Source organism: Delphinapterus leucas, chromosome 14 (genome assembly GCF_059928025.1).
Source record: "Delphinapterus leucas isolate spDelLeu-1000000601 "Yukka" chromosome 14, BTC_Dleu_Yukka2, whole genome shotgun sequence".
In the NCBI taxonomy this organism is placed as follows: Eukaryota; Metazoa; Chordata; class Mammalia; order Artiodactyla; family Monodontidae; genus Delphinapterus; species Delphinapterus leucas.
The window spans coordinates 29,270,111-29,288,320 of NC_143142.1; the positions used below are offsets into that span (position 1 = coordinate 29,270,111).

Genomic DNA, 18,210 nt, shown 5'->3' on the forward strand with positions numbered 1-18,210 from the left:
GAAGGGGACACAGGTTCGTGCCCCGGTCCGGGAAGATCCCACATGCCGCGGAGCAGCTAGGCCCGTGAGCCATGGCCGCTGAGCCTGCGCATCTGGAGCCTGTGTTCCGCAACAGGAGAGGCCACAACAGTGAGAGGCCCGTGTACCGCAAAAAAAAAAAAAAAGAAAAGTATAGGAGTTGTAGAAATAAAGTGGTGATTTGCTAGACTTTTAATCATGCACGACCTGTGCAGTTCTACGACTGATAAAAAATGTTGATAAAACACTGACAAAAAATGTTAAAGGTCCTCCTAAGAAACTGGGCATTTCAGGCAGAGTCACAAACCTGCTTGTTATTAAACAAGCCAGAAAGGGGGAGGAGGAGGGAGACAGCCCACAGATAGAGGCCATCAACTGGGGGGGGAAAAAAGCACAACCTAAAAGTTGAGAATTATGTTTTACTCAGCAGACTTTCTAAGAACTTCAAGTCGGGAGGCACCCTCTCAGATACCTGTGAGGGACTGCTCTGAAGAGGTAAGGGAGAAGCCAGGATACAGAGGGGGTTTTGCAACAAACCCCAGGTAGATGGGACGTCAAAGATCACTTAATTAAAGAAAACCAGACATCCGCTTTTCTGCGTATGGGAAGATGTGAGTCCGGCTCACGGAGATCACTCCTCGATGTGCACCTCAGCTCTGGGGCCAGCATCCTGTGCTTCCCCACCCTGAGGCCCCTCAGGGCTCCTGTCCTGAGGGGTGGGGTGGCTGCAGTGGCTGAGGGCCACTGGTTTACCCCCCACCCTCAGCAGCCTGCCCACTGGTTCTGGGGCGTCCCCACTGCAGACTGAAGAGTCTGGGTTTCTTTAAACCTCCAATCCCCTCCCCCCACCCCAGGGGGGCCTCCCAGTTTAGTAATTCAAGGAGGCTGGCTTAGTACCAGCAGGAGAAATGCCATTTGTTCCCTGGGCAGTAAAGGGCCTGAGAGGCCGGAGGGCTTCTGGGCTGAAGGATCAAATCCATCCGCCCTCCTGCAACGGAGCCCGGAACTAGACCCCCAGGGCCTGGGGGAGCTGCCCCAGGCTGGAGTCACGTCCAGGGTAGGTGCACATCCAAACAGGAAACTGCTGCTGCGGAAGGAGCACGTTTACACCTGCACCCAGGCCGTCCGCCGGCTGCCCTGCAGTGGGGCCCGGCCCAGACAACCCTGCTTCCGGCGACCTCTGCAGTGGCACAGGGCCCGCAGAACCCAGAGGGGCCACCCCTGAGGTCACCTGGAGTTTAAGAATTTTGCCTTTGGGTTTGTGTTTTGTAAGGGAAGTGCTATGGGGCGGTGGGGGATGTGCTGGGGCTTGGAGCCTTGGAAGTTGGGGGGCCCCCCACCCTGCCGCCGCCCCCAGCCCCTGTGGCAACCTCTGGGCCGAGTTGCTGGCAGGGCCGATGCCCCCATGAGGCGCTCTCCCCAAGAACTGGCCCTGAAGACAAAGGCGGGGCAGGGCGGGGCAGGCAGAGGGATGCACAGGAGGGGAAGAAGGCTTTCTGCCTGAGTTTGGAACAAAGGGCCCTCCATTTTCATTTTGCCCTGGGCCCCGAAAATCATGAAGCTGGCCCTGGCTGAAGCGCGCCTCCAAGCCCATCACTGCTGCCGGAGTTGGGCGTGGGTCGCGCGTGGACACACTCGGGGAACAGGGTCTGTGCACCTCCTGGACCACGACGCCTGCAGCTCAGAGACGACACATTCCTCTGGGTGCCCAGGGTCAGTCTGACCCCCATGAGGTGTAGTGACTTCTGTCACCCGGTCCCCATCATGACATGAATTTGCGGTGAGCAATATGTGCCCGTGACCGACTCCTGCACTGTCCATGGGCCCAGCGGGATGAGGGGCAGGGCCAGGGCCACAGCCACCACTCTCTGGGGCCACATGGCTCTGACTCAACCCATGGTCATCGGGTGAATAGGGCCTGAGGGTGTATGGATCCTCCACCGGCCGTGCAGGCGACAGTGCTCACTGCCGAGGTCTTCAGGACAGACCGCTGCCCTGCTCCACGCGGGAAGCCCACCCAGGAGGGGCTGGCGACGGGTTCTAGGGAGGAGCAGAGCCAGGTCGTCATGGACAAGCTCCAAGTGCCAACAGGGCAGGTCGAACAAACACTGTTTCTGATTTCTCCGTCTCTCCCGACCACCACGCTGCCCATGTATCGCCTCTGGGAAATCACAGCCCGAGCCCAGCTTAGCTTCAAGCAACTTTATGGTTTGGCTCCGACATTCCGACACCTGGAAACCTGGAGGCCAGGAATCACCCGAGACAGCGTGGCTGGATCCTGGGGGGCAGGGCCTCACATGCTTCTTGAAACCTGAGGTGTGGGGTGCACTCAGCCCCTTTAAGTGAGGTGTGGAGGGTGGGCGTTTCAAACCACTCCGTAAGGTACAGTACATTTCCGTGGACTTAGCAATGTTACATCCATTTGGTTTGAAAGGTGCTAGATAAAAAACGGTGGTAACACAGAGTGACAGAGCCTGACGAGGGACCAGCCAGCTTCAATGAACAGAGCCACCTCCGTTGAGCGCTTCTGTATTTGTTAATACTGACACAACGTCCGGAGACTTGCTGCCCGGGAGAGAATCAAGGTGCCCCCTGGCGGAGGTCACATTCATTCACATTTACAAACAATACACACAAGATTTACTGTACGTATACAATTTAGCTAAGTGCTTACTGAGATTTTGAAAGCTAAGTTTTAAAACGGCCCTATTTAGGCCTCTTGAAAGCTTTGGGAGAATCAGAAATAAAAGATTTATAAATATAATTTAAAATGTTCTACCTTAAATTCGAAGGGTTTTAGTTCACCTAGTTTGTAAGTGGGGCTAATTATTTAGGGGAATTTTAATCAGTACCACTGACTGTTATTAAAAGCCTTGTAAGTTCTTTCCATGGGCAAAGGCCCCTTGACCATTTAAAAAAAACACTCAAATGGAAAAGGTTTGCTCTCCTTTTTCGAAAGGGATGTTTGCCTCAGTCCTTTTTTCCTTCAAGACATTTTTTATGTCCTTAAATTTAGTATCAAATGGGGGGGGGACAGAGGGAGACAGCTTCTGTTGTCTTTCCCAGCTGACCCGTCTTCACAAACGCCAGGGGGACCACGAGGCCACTCAGAACACGCCAAGGTGTCCTGAGGGAAACCAAAATCGCGTTGCACCCAAGCCCCTCCGTCCCCTGCATTCTCTCCACCTCTTACTCCAACTTCCACCAAATCCTGGTGTCAAATCCTACTACCGATCCCCATTCCCCAGAGGACAGGCCAGCATTACACAGCACTCACTCAATAAACATGTGATTAATTTTAGTAAATCCGCTGGTAACTAAGGTGTCAACTATATGTAAATGCAAACAATGCCATTTCAGTTTTCTTAGCTCCTGGGTATTTTTCTCTCACTTAACTCGATGAAAGAATTACTCTCTTGGAAGGTGTACTGAAGCCTCCCACCTCACCAAGGCCAGAGAGCACAGCGTGACAGTAGCTGGATGACTGGCACCCGAAAAAGCTCCACGCGTTTGAAGTAACCCCCAGAGGGACTTAACCGACTCCCAGCATAAGGCACAACTTACAAGAACCGACGAAATATTGTTCTTGTCCAGCACAGCTGGAATCATGTAAATAGCTGAGGATGTATCTTTGGAAAAAAAGGGAACTAAACCAAGCAAAATGAATTATAATAAAAAGAATGATCATACTTATAGAGTTTCAGATTTTATTTTCATAATTATATTCCTATAGAAGCAATAACCTGCATTTCCATATCACATTTAATATTATTCATCAGAGCTGGAAAAAAGAGGAATAAAGCAGTTTCCATGCACAAATACCATACTCTGCATATGTACAAATAGATTCGATATATTAACTAGACTCTGTAGCCTGCCTCGCTTCCAACACAACGGAACACTGACGGTTGGATCCTGAGCACACTCACGCAGACAGACGCCCACTTTGGTAAAGTGATGACAGGAGCTCTGGAGACACCTCTTCCTGCTGTGAACGCCAGTTCCCCACTTCTGAGTGTCCCCTCAGGATAAAGGCTTCTGTGAGGGGAAAATGAGATGCTCCTCACCAGACACCGCGCAGAACAGCCGTGACGTCAGAGAGCATCCGCACGCCCCGCACACGAGTTCTGACGTGAAGGCCGGGAAGGGGCTGGTGTGGAGGACGCCCCAGCTCAAGCCTCCTGTGCTGTGAGGCCCAGTCCCACGGCTGCTACAGGACCCTTCGACTCAGCCCTCATTTTTGTTTAATATGTAAAAGAGAAATAAAAGCTTTTTTCCAAAGCTGTAATGGATAATATGGTCTACAGGAAATGGTCTAAAATACCTTTTAAGTGTTGCCAAATCTGTTGATAGGGACTGTTAAGTAGCTCAAATGCACATCAGCATAAGCCTCTGGAAGTGTGACTGGATGTGGAGGGCACAGCAGGAGGACGGGGCCTCAGAACTCTTAACACGTCATTAACCACAAACGCCTAAACATGGCTTTACTGAGACCACCACGCAGCGTCTCCAGACAGCGACTGGAAGTGCGCTGCAGCCCGCAGAGCCATGCAGGCAACAGGGGGGACTGGGGAGACTGCGTGGATTAGTGTTCTGCACCAGACTTCCGATAGAGTCCATCCCACTGCCCACCAACCCCGGCACACGGGCCCCGCGAGGACGTTCTCCGAACCCGCCACAGAGCCCAGCGTGGTTGCGACCACTCATGATGACCCGCCCCAGGATCCCAGGGAGGCCAGCAGATCCGAGCCCGGGAAGCCAGGCGGGCAGCGTCTCCTGCAGAGCGCACTGCGGTGTCTGGGCCTCTTTCCAATCAGGGGACAGGGAGATGGCTCCGAGCACAGGGAGAGGAACGCCTCGAAAATGACCCGTCAGGAAAGACCCAGAAAGCACTAGACAGCGGCAGCCCAGCCCTTGAAACTCAGCCCCCGCCTTTCAGCCACATGCAGGAGGTTTACAGACAGCACCTCCCGAGTCAAGCTGCTGTCCTGTCACAGCCCTGGACGACGCAGAGGGAAGCCACGTATGCACCCCAGTCTGATGGAAACCACCACACTGTGCGAACTCAGGACAAAGGTCCTCATTAGTCCCAGTCGGTCAACAACCTGGTGGGTTCAGAGACCGTCACTATGTGTTTCAGGTGGAAAAATACCCATAATCCAGAGACAACTGAAGACATTTACAGAATCACTGTAACGTGCCACCCTTCAAAATGTTCAAACTTACACGAGACTTTAGATGCATCTTGTATTGAGATAAGTAACATCGTAAGGCTCAGAACAGCTTCCTGTCCCAATCTCGCCTCTGAAGATTGAACAATTTAAATGTCTCTGATTATCATGGGGGATAAATTTCCTTCTGAAGGCATAACAAATGTTTAAAATACTATTTTGTTTAACCAAGTAAACATCACTTTTAACAGCAATTATTAAATAAAAGGCAAAAAAAACTTCTCTAACAATAAATTACAGGAGCCCAAGAGAAAAGGCTATCTAAGACTATCTATGCCTATTACCTTTGTTTACAACAGATCTGTCTAGAATTTGGTTTGCCAATTTTAAAGTCAACTGTCCTAAAATGCGACAGTACATTTCTCTGTTAATGCCTGCTGGTGTCTGAGAAGAGCTCTTATCATGGAAAGAAAAAAATGCTTCACAGGCAGTGGGCAGGACGGGTGGTCCAGGAAACGGGAGCTAAGACTTTGTCTTTACCAGCTTCAGAGCCAGGATGGCGTGAGGTCTGGCCGCGCCCCGGGCCGTGAGGCGACGTCCGGGCCGTGCGGGGTCTGTGAGGGGACGAGCGCCTAGCACAGCCCCCCTGCATACTCGTCCTCCTCGTCCTCAGCGGCGGGGGCGGTGTGGCCTTTGGGCGTGGCCTGCGGGGGGGCCGCCGCCTTCTTCTTGACTCCCCCTCCTGGGACCAGCAGGCTCAGGCCCAGCTTCGCGTACTGTCAACGACAAAGCACTGCTCAGGACACTCAGGCCTGACCCGCGACGCCTCCCCGGAGTCACCTGTGAGACGAGCCTGCTCTCCGCCCCCTAAAAGCCCGGATACCACTCAGACGGAAAGACCACCACAAAATCCAACGCTGCTCAGCCATCGGGGCTTGTGACCAGGGTGGGGCAGGGGCACGACGAGGAAAACCTCAATTCTACGGCACTCTTAGGAATCAGATAACCGGACACACGAGCTGAGGGACGCTTCTGGTCCTTACGAAATAACCATCTGCTGAGTCAGTGTTGAAAACACAAACTTACAAAAGCTGATGCCAGAATTTACCTAGAAAAACACTGGTTCCTCTAAGTACATCATTTTATTCAAAAAAAAAAAACTACCAAGGTCTTACACTGATCTGATACCATCACAAGACTAAACCTGCCAGACCAAATCCAATGAGCAGGCGCTCATGAATCTACTGAACAGGGAAACTGGGAAGAAGAGAAGCCTGGATCACAGCTGGCGTCCCACTGTGGGGGGATGGGCCCCTCCCAACTCATCCACTTGTCACCACAGGCAGCAAGACGGGGACCAGCTGCCCCACGTTTACAGATGAGTAAACTGAGCTTCAGACCGTCAGCCACCACCCTGCACCACACAGCAGGTGCTCTCAGAAGTGGGATTCCAACAGGCCTGCCGACCCACAAAGGCCACGCACCATGGGCCCTGAGACCGTGAGCCTGAGAGAAACTCACTAACCCAGCACCCTGGAGGGAGGCCAGCAGATGGAGGAGGAGCAGGCGTCGCCCACGGCAAACCCCCCGGCAGCCGGCCAGCCAGGAAACGCGCACCCGTCGTGAGCCTCCTCTCTGAGCAGCAGCTCCAGGCGAACAGCAGAGGGAGAAACCTTACGAGAGCACGGGAGAGGGAGGGAGGGCCAAGAGGAGGCACTCACGTCGTTGTCCATGTACTTGAACAGAGGCGAGTTGCAGACCTCGGCCACCTGGTCCTGGTCCTGCTGGTCGTAGCCCTCGAGCAGCTGCTCCAGGGCGGTGCAGTCCTCACTGCCGTTGAAGCCAGGGATGCTGCGGGGAGCACACGGCACGTCTGCGCACCCACCCGCACTGGACGGCCGACAGCAGAGAACCCCGGGCCCCGGAGCCAGGGTGCCCGGCTTAAACATCGCCAAGGAGAAAACCCCTTATAGCCTGACCTTCCTGTAACACACAACCTGAAGACTTTTCTTTCTCTTATTATTTTTTTCTTAGATGGCAAATATCACAAAATCACTCAAGTCACTCAATTCCACGGAAGCCCCCAGGAGAAAAACACAGGAAAGAACACAACTCATAAAAATCCTGCTGCAAAAAAAAAAAAAAATCCTGCTGCAGAAGCTGAAATGCTAGCCACGCACTCATATTGCTCTGAACTACATTAAAAACAAAAAAACAGAAAACAAAAACCCCGTTCCACAGCCAGGACTGCCTATCTAGGCAGTGAGCTGGGGCGGAGAAGCAGCCGTGCACTGGCAGGTCTTACCTGTAGCTCTCCCGGACGCAGCGCTCTGCGGCCACGTAGTCATTTCTGTGCAGATGCACTAAGACTTGGGCAATTGTTTTCTAAAACAAAAGAGGTGATTAGGCCAAGATCATATCCCTGCAGAAGTCAATTTCCTGACACCTGGAATTTGACTCGGTTTGCACCTGGAGAGACTCGTGAATTCTGCAGCCACCTCCATAGGACACTGGGGGGAGAACAGCCCAGAACACCACACCTCAAACTCCAATGCGCACACCCCACCTGGGGGTCTTGCTGGAGACGGCGGAGCTGGTGGCGGGGAAGCCTGAGAGTCCACTGCTCCTCACCGGCCCCCAGGTGGTCGTGGTCCCGCCAGTCTGAGGGCCACACTTGGAGAAACAAAGCCCCAGAACACAGCCACTGCACAATTTACAGAAAATTTCCTCTAAATGCCTATATAGGTTTCATTTTGAAAAGGGAACAAGAAGCGGGGGGCATAACTCTGCAATTCTACTTTGGAATTCTTCAAGAGATATGAGGAAAAGATAAATGAATGGAAACTTCATGTAACAGAAATAGACACTATTTATAAGCCAACAAAAGGACTGAGACCACAGACACAACTGATAAGATCTTATCTGCAAAAGAGCTCTTCACAAAGTATTTTTCGATCTTTTTTATATCTATTTTTTCAGACGACTTTTATTGATCTTTTGTCATCTCCGTTTTCTGATTAAGCCCATCCGGTATTTTATTTCAGACACTGCTTTTTCAGTTCTAAAATTCTCATTTAGTTCATTTATAGTTTCTATTAAAAAGATAAAAATCAGTCCTCTTGTCCATTATTTCGCCCATGTTCACCTCTGCCACATGGAGCAGCTGTGACAGCTGCTTCCTGGTCCTGACCTGGTGACTCCAACATCCGGGTCCCCTCTGTGGTCCTTCCTCCTGACAACGGTCATACTTTCCTGACTCATTCTATGTTGAGTCACCTGGGACTGTCCCCTGGACACTGCAGGGCCCCCCCACGATCTCGGGCTCAGGCTGCACGTTCTGTCTGCTTTCTGGGCAGTGGCTCTAGTCTTAGTTCAGCCACCTGCTCCGCTGCTCTGGGTGTGCCCTGCACACGCAGCTGGAGCGCCCCCCCCCACACAGCCACACACACACATGCGCGCACGTGCGCGTACTGGGGGGGGGGCGGGGAGGGCCCACTTCCAGCCCTCCTCTCTGGGCTCTTCTCCTGGCTCTCTGCGCCCATCTTCCCAGCTCCTCCGGCTGGGGCAGACAGTGTTTCATCCGCCTGCACCACCGTCCCAGCTGCAACTCCACGACCAGGGCTCAGCCGCAGAGGAGCTGAGGGAGAAGGAGCAGGAGACGTGGGGCCTCTCCTCTGAGCCCCTCTGGTTAGAAAGATGGGGCGGGGGGCCCTCAGGGAGGAAAGCCGCCCTGTGCTCCCTGCCCTCCAGCCCTCTTGGCTGCTCACTTTTCAGGGTCCGAGGGGCACAGCCTTCTGTTTTGCCCAGTAGGGTTAGCTGTGTTCAGGAGAGAGGTGATAGTGGGCTTACTCCATCTTGGCCAAAAATAGAGGCCCATAAGGTATTATTTTAAAAATAAACAAACATTCAGGGAACCCGGTCTTAGGTACACAGTTACACCAATATGAAAAATGATCTAAGGAAAAGCCAAATATAAGCACTTTCAAAGCATACCTTATAACAAGTTGGATAATTCTCAATTTCCTTATAAATATTTTTTTCTTTCTGAATAGAGAGTGCCGCCTCATCAAACCTAAAGACAAAATAAGAAATGCAGAACAAGGCGGGTCTAAGTGATCCACAGCAGAGGTCCTATAATGTACTTGATGTTACAGGTTTTAGAGAAGTAAAGACCACATCAGGCACTGTAACAACTGCTCCATAACCCGTGTTTCCGTAAGCTCTGCTCACTCGGCTTGCCTTCTAAATGTCAGGCTCGCCCTTCTAGACACCAAGCAGACAGAGCGAAAGAACTCAAGGACAGGCCGCTTCATATGCGGAGTTTTAGGTCTGGTAAGGACCATCCATTAATGAGCACCCATCAAGTCCTACAAACCGCTTCGTGAGCATCTGTGAGACGTGCCGGAGCCCAGCCCTGACTCAGTCACCACGGATCCCTTTCCCTCACTGAAAGGCCGTGCAGACGCCCCAACAGCACTGGCTCCCCGGAACCAGGACCCCCACCGGGCCCTCACACGCCCACCGCGGCCTTCATGACCCCGACAGCTCCTGGGGCCAGAACGCGCAGCAGGGGAGAGTAGACAGGGAGAGGTGAGAAAAGGTCCTTCTCACCACTTTGACCCTCAACAGTCTTCTTCCATCTACTCTCACATATTTTCCTTTGCAGAATTTTATTCATAAGGGAGATTGTTTACTAAGCTTAAGTTGAAGTAAAACACAAAAGGAAAATCCATAGGATTCTAGATTTCTGGGGTCCAGCTATTTGTGCCACAGGTCCTAAGTGTGAAGGAGAAAAAATTAGTACCCTGTCTAATGATGCTACCTGGCTGTCAAGAACCTGTCAATTTTCCTGGGTGAGCACTTAGGGCATCTTGTCACTTAGCTCATACGGATACTTGTCCTTGAGAGGCATCACCACCCACCCAGACAACAGAACAAGACAACTGCTCCCTCCCAAGTTGCTGAGTCAGGGCTTAGCCAACAAGAGCACAACGCACGATACATTTTGGGATGACACTTTAGAGAAGCGGCAGATCTTTCAATATTTAATCCAACGCGCTGCTGTCTTGTAGCCTGGTGTGCCCATGGTTACACCCAAAAGAGTAACAAGCCTGTCCCTGTGGCCAGGTCACAAGGACACAGGAGCACAGCTCTATGACACGTACCTGCGCCCTCGCACCAGCAGCCTGGAGGCCTTTCCTAGTAATTCAACTGCCTGTCGTAAGCGCTCTTCATTCTGCAGGAATCCAAGAGAAGGGAGTGTTGGCTGCTTTAATGTAGGAATCTTTTTCTTCCCCTAACAATTTCTGATAAAAAAGTAATGGCACTGGGGACTTCCCTGGTGGTCCAGTGGTAAAGAATCCGCCTTACAATGCAGGGGACGTGGGTTCGAACTCTGGTCAGGGAACTAAGATCCCACAAACCGTGGGGCAACTAAGCCCACACGCCACAACTACAGAGCCCACACGCCACAACGAGAGAGAAAGCCCACGTGCCATAACGAAGAGCCCGCGCCGCCACGAAAGATCCCGCACACCACAACTAAGACCTGATGCAGCCAAAAATAAATAAAATAAATAATAAATAAATCTTAAAAAAAAAAAAAAAAGGTAATAGCACTGGATCGGGGGGTGGGGTGGGGGTGGGAATTCCTCCAAAGCTGCTAAGCCATCTCACTACTAACAGAAGAAAACAAGAGTTCAGCTGTGAGCACAGAAAAGTTTTCAAAGCAGCCACTGCATTTCTCTGTTTTCCTATATATCGTGAACATAAAATTCTATATACTCAAAGAAAAAAAAATTCAAACTTACTTCAAACACATTAGCTGTCTGCTGATATAACTGCACAGCCTTTTCTGGATCCACGTTTTCTATAAGCCTAAATTAGACAAGAAAATCTGACTTACATGAGAAATAGAAAACTTGTTTTTCAAAGGACTTTATTAAAACAAAAAGACTTCCACGCAGAGACCTGTGTCCACACACTCACTTTCCAGCCCGCTCCAAGGCCATGGCTGCTGTGTCCGGGGTGCCGTTCTCCAGGTACATCATGCTAGCTTTCTCAATCAGCTGAACAGCCTCTGGGAGTTTTTGCATCTCCTTTAGGCAAACGATACGGCATGGACCAGTAAGTGCAACAACTTAAATACAGAATTAACAATCTGAAATTCAAGAAAGCAAAGGACCCAAAACATAATACAATAATAAACATATTGAAAATGAAATGCGTTCACATGGTCACTCTCTCCATCAAGCTTCATTTCGCTAAACCAAAAACGCATCAGTTGATTTCTGCAGAGTTCATCCCTTCACAGAGTTTCAGGGAAACTACACACACAGTAGAAACCAAAACGCTTGCTCTTCACAGTTTTCTAAGCATTTACAATTCCTGGAATACTTATGAGCTCCTACTACATATAAGGCCTGTGCCAAAGGCTGCAAACTGGCAGCCCAAGGGCTGTGTGTCATTTCCGAGGATGGCTTGCTTCAACCCTCCATATCTTAAAATCAGATACTTTCACAGGAGGTCTGTTCTGTGGCTTCGTATTTTAAACATGTCGTAGGCTACGGCATCTGCAGGCTTGCGCCCCACATGGCACTGGCGAGTGGGGCTGTGCAGCAGCCGGCCTCCTCCTGGGGCGTGTTTCTCCCCACTTCCTGCACGCCCAGGCCGGCCTCCTCCATCTCAGCGAGCCCTGCGTTCACCTGCACTTGCAGCCCTCTTACTCTGAGCGCCATCAACAGAGTAACCCTACGTATCTTATTAGTAAACTCCAAGTCTTAGCATCATGCGCTCCTTACGTCTAATATCTCCAATTCAAAACTGAAGAAAAATCATGTAAAAGCTAGATGTAAAGACTTTAGGTATTATCTATTTAGGGGTGACATACTGTATCTCCGTGCTGACCTTGCACAGGTTGTTTTCAAGTCTGCCCTTCACTAAGTTAACAAATTCTTTAGGATACAAAACTTGCTGGTCTTGTTCTTATGGGAACTTCAAACTATAACTCATGTTACCTATAGAGCAGCTGTGACACAATGGTACTGACCTTCAGCATCATGCCGGCTTGTTCATAAGCTCTGCAGAGAGAATATAAGTTCTCAGATGAGATCTTGATGAGATGGGGGAAGAGAAACTTTCTACCACAGACATGAGAAGCTTCATCAATTAAAACTGGCTCAGACAACACATACTTACTTTAGGCTCTCATTACAACACAACATAATTTTTCTTCCTTTTATTTACGTGGGCAATAATGCCTTGGAAACAACAGACATCTGAGGTAAAGGGATTTCACTTTGCAGATGCAAAGTTAAGTAAAGGTCAGAGAGGTTAAATGACTTTCTATTGTACTTGACAAACCTAAATCCAAGTTTTGAAACAAGTAAGTGTTTTTCTCCACAAAAGCAAAAGAAAGCTTCCTGCTTCTCTCCACAGGCACCATTAACTATTAAAAAAGAGGGAAAAAAAGAAATTCTAACTCGTTTTTTCATAGGTTATTGAACAAAACGGTCCTAAAAATATGATGGTGATTTAACTTAAACACTGAATTATCTTAGGAGTGACTTCATTTTTAAGGTTCAGGTGAAGACTGAAACAAATGGAAATGACTATTTTATTTAAATCAATACAAATTAATTCACTATTTCTGAATTTATAACTTAGGAAAAATTTACTGACCTAAGAAAAAGCAACATTTAAAACATAATAATCTACAAATACATGAACACTCGGAGAATATTTACTTACTTGGCAGCATGAAAAAGACTGAATAGATGTAACAAAGTCAAAATTAAGGAAAAAAAAAGCAAATCAATAGTTTCTAAAGATCTACTATTTAAAAAACAAGGTTAACTAAATCACTGTCCCAGTTTGTTTGAAAAGACGAACCCTACAAATCAGGAAAAGAAGAAAAATTTATCGCCTGTAGCTGTCTCCTAAAAACTACGTAATTCACAAAAACTCTGACAAAACACATCGATTTTTAAGCTACTTCCATGATGCATTAACTTGAAGTTTTACTAAAATGCAAGGTTATTATATCCATAATCTGCAAGTGAGGTAAAATAAACATTTTTTAGTTGATAAGATTATAAAATACCTCAGGAAAATTTGTTTTAAACTACTAAAAAATTTTATTTCAAATATCGGAGGAAGACTATATTTTAAAAATATTTATAGAGCAGTTAACATGTCTCGAATACCCGTGCCACTTCTTCATTTTTCAGCACCTGTCTCTATATCTCCCTCACTTCATCCCAAGTAAAACCATCATGAAGCAAATCCAAAAACAATAGAAATAAACTCTCAAACGCAGCTCTGCAAAGCAGTGCAGACCTTATGATCAAGTCTCTATAAATGCACTTTCAGAGTTTAGACACGCAGTATTTTTCTAAGTGGCTTCTAATTTAATAGCACTGTACTCCACATGCAGCAAATTTATAACAATCTCTAAAGGCTGAAAAGATACGCCCTGTTATTCTCGTGGGCGACAGCTTCTCTCAGGCAGGCGTCTTTTGCTTGTTCAAACTGTTTGGCATTTTTAAAAGCAACAGCTGAAAGAGAGAAAAAATATATAGACTGTCTATTTCCATCATTTAAAGAAACCTCAAATAAATCCTCACCAAAATGTGCATGACATGTGAAGTATCAGAAAATAAACTTAACACTTATTTTAATCAAATACTTAGGAAATTTTATAAAACTATAAATACTACTTTTTTCTAAGCCATTTTCTTACAACTTTTTTGATTATCAATAACTTACAAGTATTTTCAAAAGGTTTTTTTTCTTAATTGTACACTATTGGCAATAAATCAGTGCTCCTTCCACTCAAGCCCAAGTCTTTCTAACACCACCATCTAAGCTTGGGAAACTAAGATGGCATTAGTCAAACCAACACACCCAAACTACAGGCACTGTCACTAAAACAGCACCTTACCTCACCAGTTTCACATTTAATAATAGAAACAGTGCTTTAGTTATGGCTTATTCTATCTTTTAAATTATTCTGAAACTGAAGTCCAATAAACACACTCAATATTTTTATAATAAATCTTCCTTTTTGACACAATCTTTAAATATGATCTTACAGACTTTGGAAAACTTACAAAGTGTTGCTTACAAATAAATGAAAAGGATACTGCTTTAAGAAAACATTGTTTGTTAAAAACACACTCTTAGGGCTTCCCTGGTGGCGCAGTGGTTGAGAGTCCGCCTGCCGATGCAGGGGACACGGGTTCGTGCCCCGGTCTGGGAAGATCCCACATGCCGCGGAGCGGCTGGGCCCGTGAACCATGGCCGCTGAGCCTCTGCGTCCGGAGCCTGTGCTCCGCAACGGGAGAGGCCACAACAGTGAGAGGCCCGCGTACCGCAAAAAACAAAACAAAACAAACAAAAAAAACCACCCACACTCTTAAAATTACATTTAACAAAATGTAGAAAATAAACAAATGACAAACTATTTTCATCCCTGCATTTCTACATTTTTCTCTTTGAAAAATTTACTGATGAAATGTATCTTGCATAACCCCTTAACGAAAATAAACAAAAGATGTTTTCATGGGAAAATCTGACTTGAAATATTCATTTCTGAAAGCAGCTCATGGTCACAGATACATACATAACAACTCTGTGTTAAATTTCCCTCATGTAGGATACTTGCAAAATGTTGTGCCCTCTAGTTACAAAGGTGTTCTTGTACAAGGTGTCCATAAAATCCATGTAAAATTTGAACTTCTAATAATTTTCCTTCTAAATATGAGGTATAGTAATTTCCATAATGCAACAGAGAATTTACTCAGGACTTAAATAAAAGCGCTAAAGATTAATTTGTTGTCATTTCTTTTATTATCTAGAAAATACATCCTACATTATGCTTATTAGTTTCAATTTATCTGACTTCTTTCTATTAGTTTCAATTTACTGACTTCGACTTCTTTCTTCTTGGTGCATACTAAAACTAAAGTTTGCCAAAAGCACATTTCCTAGGTGATTTCTATGCAAGGCTAACAAATGTGATCAGGGCTACTGCTGAAACACACAGTAAAATGTGTCCAGGGTATTTCAAAATCGTATTATGCTTTATATCCAAAATAATCACGGATATGCTGAAAACCATCATTCCATAACTTAAAATGCTAAATTTTTAACAAATTCCCTTTCTGTTGCAAATTTCAGGTTTTTTGATCTCATATGCAGATAAAGGCAATAAAACATGCCTATGAGCTTAACTCTTCATGAACACATATCAGTGCATCTCCACAGGAGGGTCATCAAGAGCGAGAGCCAAACACGCTCGGTGCGCAGAATGCGGAAGATAAGCCTAAGGTTTTAAAAAGCCAACGAGAAAAATCTTTATTCAGTAATAGGTAGTAAAAAATATGACCAAACTCGCAGAAGTAGTATCAACTGAGTGAAGTTCAAGAACATATAAACGATGCTAAATGCCTGCAGGGGCACCTGCCGTGCCATCTGCACTCGTGGGAGAGGGAGAGGCAGCTGGGTCTACAGCTCAGAACTCAAGACATCTGAAAACAGGAAGTGGAAAAGCTCAGGGTTTAACAATGCAAATACTATATAGGAAGCATTAAGAGTGAGAATTATGTCGAGATGAAGTTACCAGCCTGGTTCAAGATTACACACTGCAGGGACAGGGCTACAGTCACACGTACCTGCTTTTCCATACTCAGAAGCGGCACTGTCATAATCTGGCTTCCATTTTAAAAAACCAGTTTTCAGGCTAAAATGAAAGAAAGACACATTCAACAGAAGTTACCAACCACACTCCTAAGTCAGAACCCTGCTTATAAGGATCTTGTAGGCCATTAAAAAGGGAGGGGGGGGACCATCAGGTACACAGTCCCCATCTCGCCCACCTCCATCCAAACTTACTGACAATTACAAACAACCTCACCACTTTCCCTCCCACTGTCATAGACATGGTTTCCCCCTTTTGAAATGTCTGTATAGCATCCAAGGGGAGTGGAGGTTCTCAAGGCCTGATTCCCAGATGAGCAGCATCACGCAGAAGTGCGCTAGAAATGTATGAAGTGCTGAGCCCCAGCCCAGCCCTGCTGAACCAGGACCCCGGGAGTGGCAGCAGCAGCAATCCAGGGTGTAACAAGCCCTGAGACGCACTAAAGCTTGAGGTAGGTTGAAGCACAGCAATAAGCAGGTGGACTCGTGAGACTGCAACTCAGGAGAGGCCGGAGATTACCAGAGTCATCAGCACCTGTCACACCCGTGAAGACCCGCAGGGAGACTGGAGAGAGAGGCCAGAAAGACTACAGAATCAAACACTCAGAGAGACACAGGGAATCAGCAAAAAAGACTGCAGTTAGCCACCAGTGAACAGGAAGGACAACCAGAGACAGGATGACGGGAAAGCACGACAAACGGCTTTCCAGGATCCCAGGATCACAAGGCATCTTAGACACCGCACCAAAGGACAATCAATTGAGTCCCTTATCTAATTTGCCCTTTCTGAAACTCCTCTTTTTAAAATTTTATGATAATTTCACATTGTCAAACTTGGGTGTGCATAAGAACCGCTAAATAAACACCATCTTAAATTCTACATTTGAATTCAGTTAGTGAAAGCCTGCTTACATGTAACAGTGTTACCTTCCAAAGAATCAGGGGGGCACCTTACCGAGAGACAGGGAAGCCCCAGAGCCTGCAGAAGTACACCCTTCATTTTGTTCCTTTTAATTTTTTGCCAATTAAATTTATTTAACATTTGTGTTTGCCTAATACTGTTATGATTGAAATTTGTAAACAATTCTCAAGCTTACCAAAAACATTATTGTTCGGAAAAATAAAATCCTTAAATTGCAACCTGTCTACTCTAATCCACCAATTGAGGAAGTACTGCAATAAAGCAAAATTCTAATCCACCACCTCTACCCCAAAGCCCTCATTATATTCTGTATTTTAACATAATTTTCAAAAACCCCACCAAAAACAAGATACGATCTCTCAATTGTCTTATGTGCTACATACACATGGGAAAAACCAAAGATTTTTAAATATAGTTGGGCCTGGAAGCCGCCCAACGCGCCGGGAAGCACCGGCATCCCAACTGCCGACGCGGAGAGCCGTGCCCGCGACAACGGCGGCGCCCCCAAGGCCCGAGGCAAGACGACTTCTGACGTCCGACGGCAGCGCTTCCGGGGCGCGGCGGCCCCACCACGCCCGCCCGGCCCGGCCCCGCCCCAGCACCCCCCACCCGGTGCTGACTCAGACCGGCCTCGGAGGGGCCCGGTCCAGGCGCCTACCCAGGGCCGCGCTGGGCCTCTCACTCACCATTTCTCTGCTTTGGCCAGGTGCTCCAGCCCCTCGTTTATCTTCTGAGCCGCCATCTCCGCGGGTCGGCCCTGACGTGGAGGCCGAGAGCCCGCCGAACGGGCGTGGGAACGCCGAGGAGGAGGCCGGTACTGCGCCGCAGCCGCGCTACCGGGGCCCGTAGGGCTCAAACCTAGTGCAGCGAAGCGGCCCAGGCGCCGCGCAGGCGCCGCGCAGACAGATGTTGCGCAGGCGCAGAGCGCCCGGGCTGGCCTCACGCGTGGCTCAGTGCGCAGGCGCGGTGGGTAGTAAGGGGGTTCGCGATTCCGTTCGCCAGTGGAACGCAGTTTTGTTGAGCACGTTTTATGTATCAGGCGCTGTTCTAACCACTGGCAGGTCGGCAGGGAGTGCGACAGACCGAACGCTAGCTCCGATAATTCGATAACTGTTCACCTTCAACAGAACTCCCGCCTTTTGCCGTCCCGCTGCCCCTATTCACCCGTCCCTCTTTACCCAGCGTGGGTTCCGTGCTCCATCACTTTAGCTTCTCATCTGCGTCTATGCCTCTTTTCTCCTTGTTTGGGGAAACCGCAGCTCTCCACCGACTCCGGAACTGCTCAGAGCAGGTGAAGGGGGCTGGGGGGAAAAAAGCAGCTGCTGACGTGACTCGTTACTCGAATTAATGCTCACAAACATCCAGGAGGCCTCTGTGCTGCTGAGCGACTGCACATTTTCC

General features: G+C 48.1%; 1 protein-coding gene across 6 annotated transcripts in view; it reads right to left on the reverse strand.

Annotated features, from left to right (window-relative positions):
• NAPG (NSF attachment protein gamma) overlaps positions 1 to 17,683 on the reverse strand; it is a 40,288-nt gene extending 22,605 nt beyond the window's left edge. For 2 of the 6 annotated variants that reach the window (XR_016387585.1, XM_022551266.3), the window contains exons 1-12: positions 17,193 to 17,370; positions 15,863 to 15,930; positions 13,660 to 13,744; positions 12,939 to 12,956; positions 12,238 to 12,268; positions 11,178 to 11,287; positions 11,000 to 11,066; positions 10,355 to 10,425; positions 9,183 to 9,261; positions 7,495 to 7,574; positions 6,911 to 7,040; positions 1 to 5,965 (exon numbers count right to left, since the gene is read on the reverse strand). The exon at positions 1 to 5,965 is cut by the window's left edge. Coding sequence is in view for 5 of the 6 variants with exons in the window: in XM_022551266.3 (XP_022406974.2) it covers positions 5,822 to 5,965; positions 6,911 to 7,040; positions 7,495 to 7,574; positions 9,183 to 9,261; positions 10,355 to 10,425; positions 11,000 to 11,066; positions 11,178 to 11,287; positions 12,238 to 12,268; positions 12,939 to 12,956; positions 13,660 to 13,744; positions 15,863 to 15,930; positions 17,193 to 17,266 (957 nt within the window). In the remaining variant the exon portion in view is untranslated. The other 4 variants (XM_022551267.2, XM_089894935.1, XM_089894933.1 and 1 more) reach the window with 4 other exon arrangements.
• Positions 17,684 to 18,210: the final 527 nt, after the last annotated feature.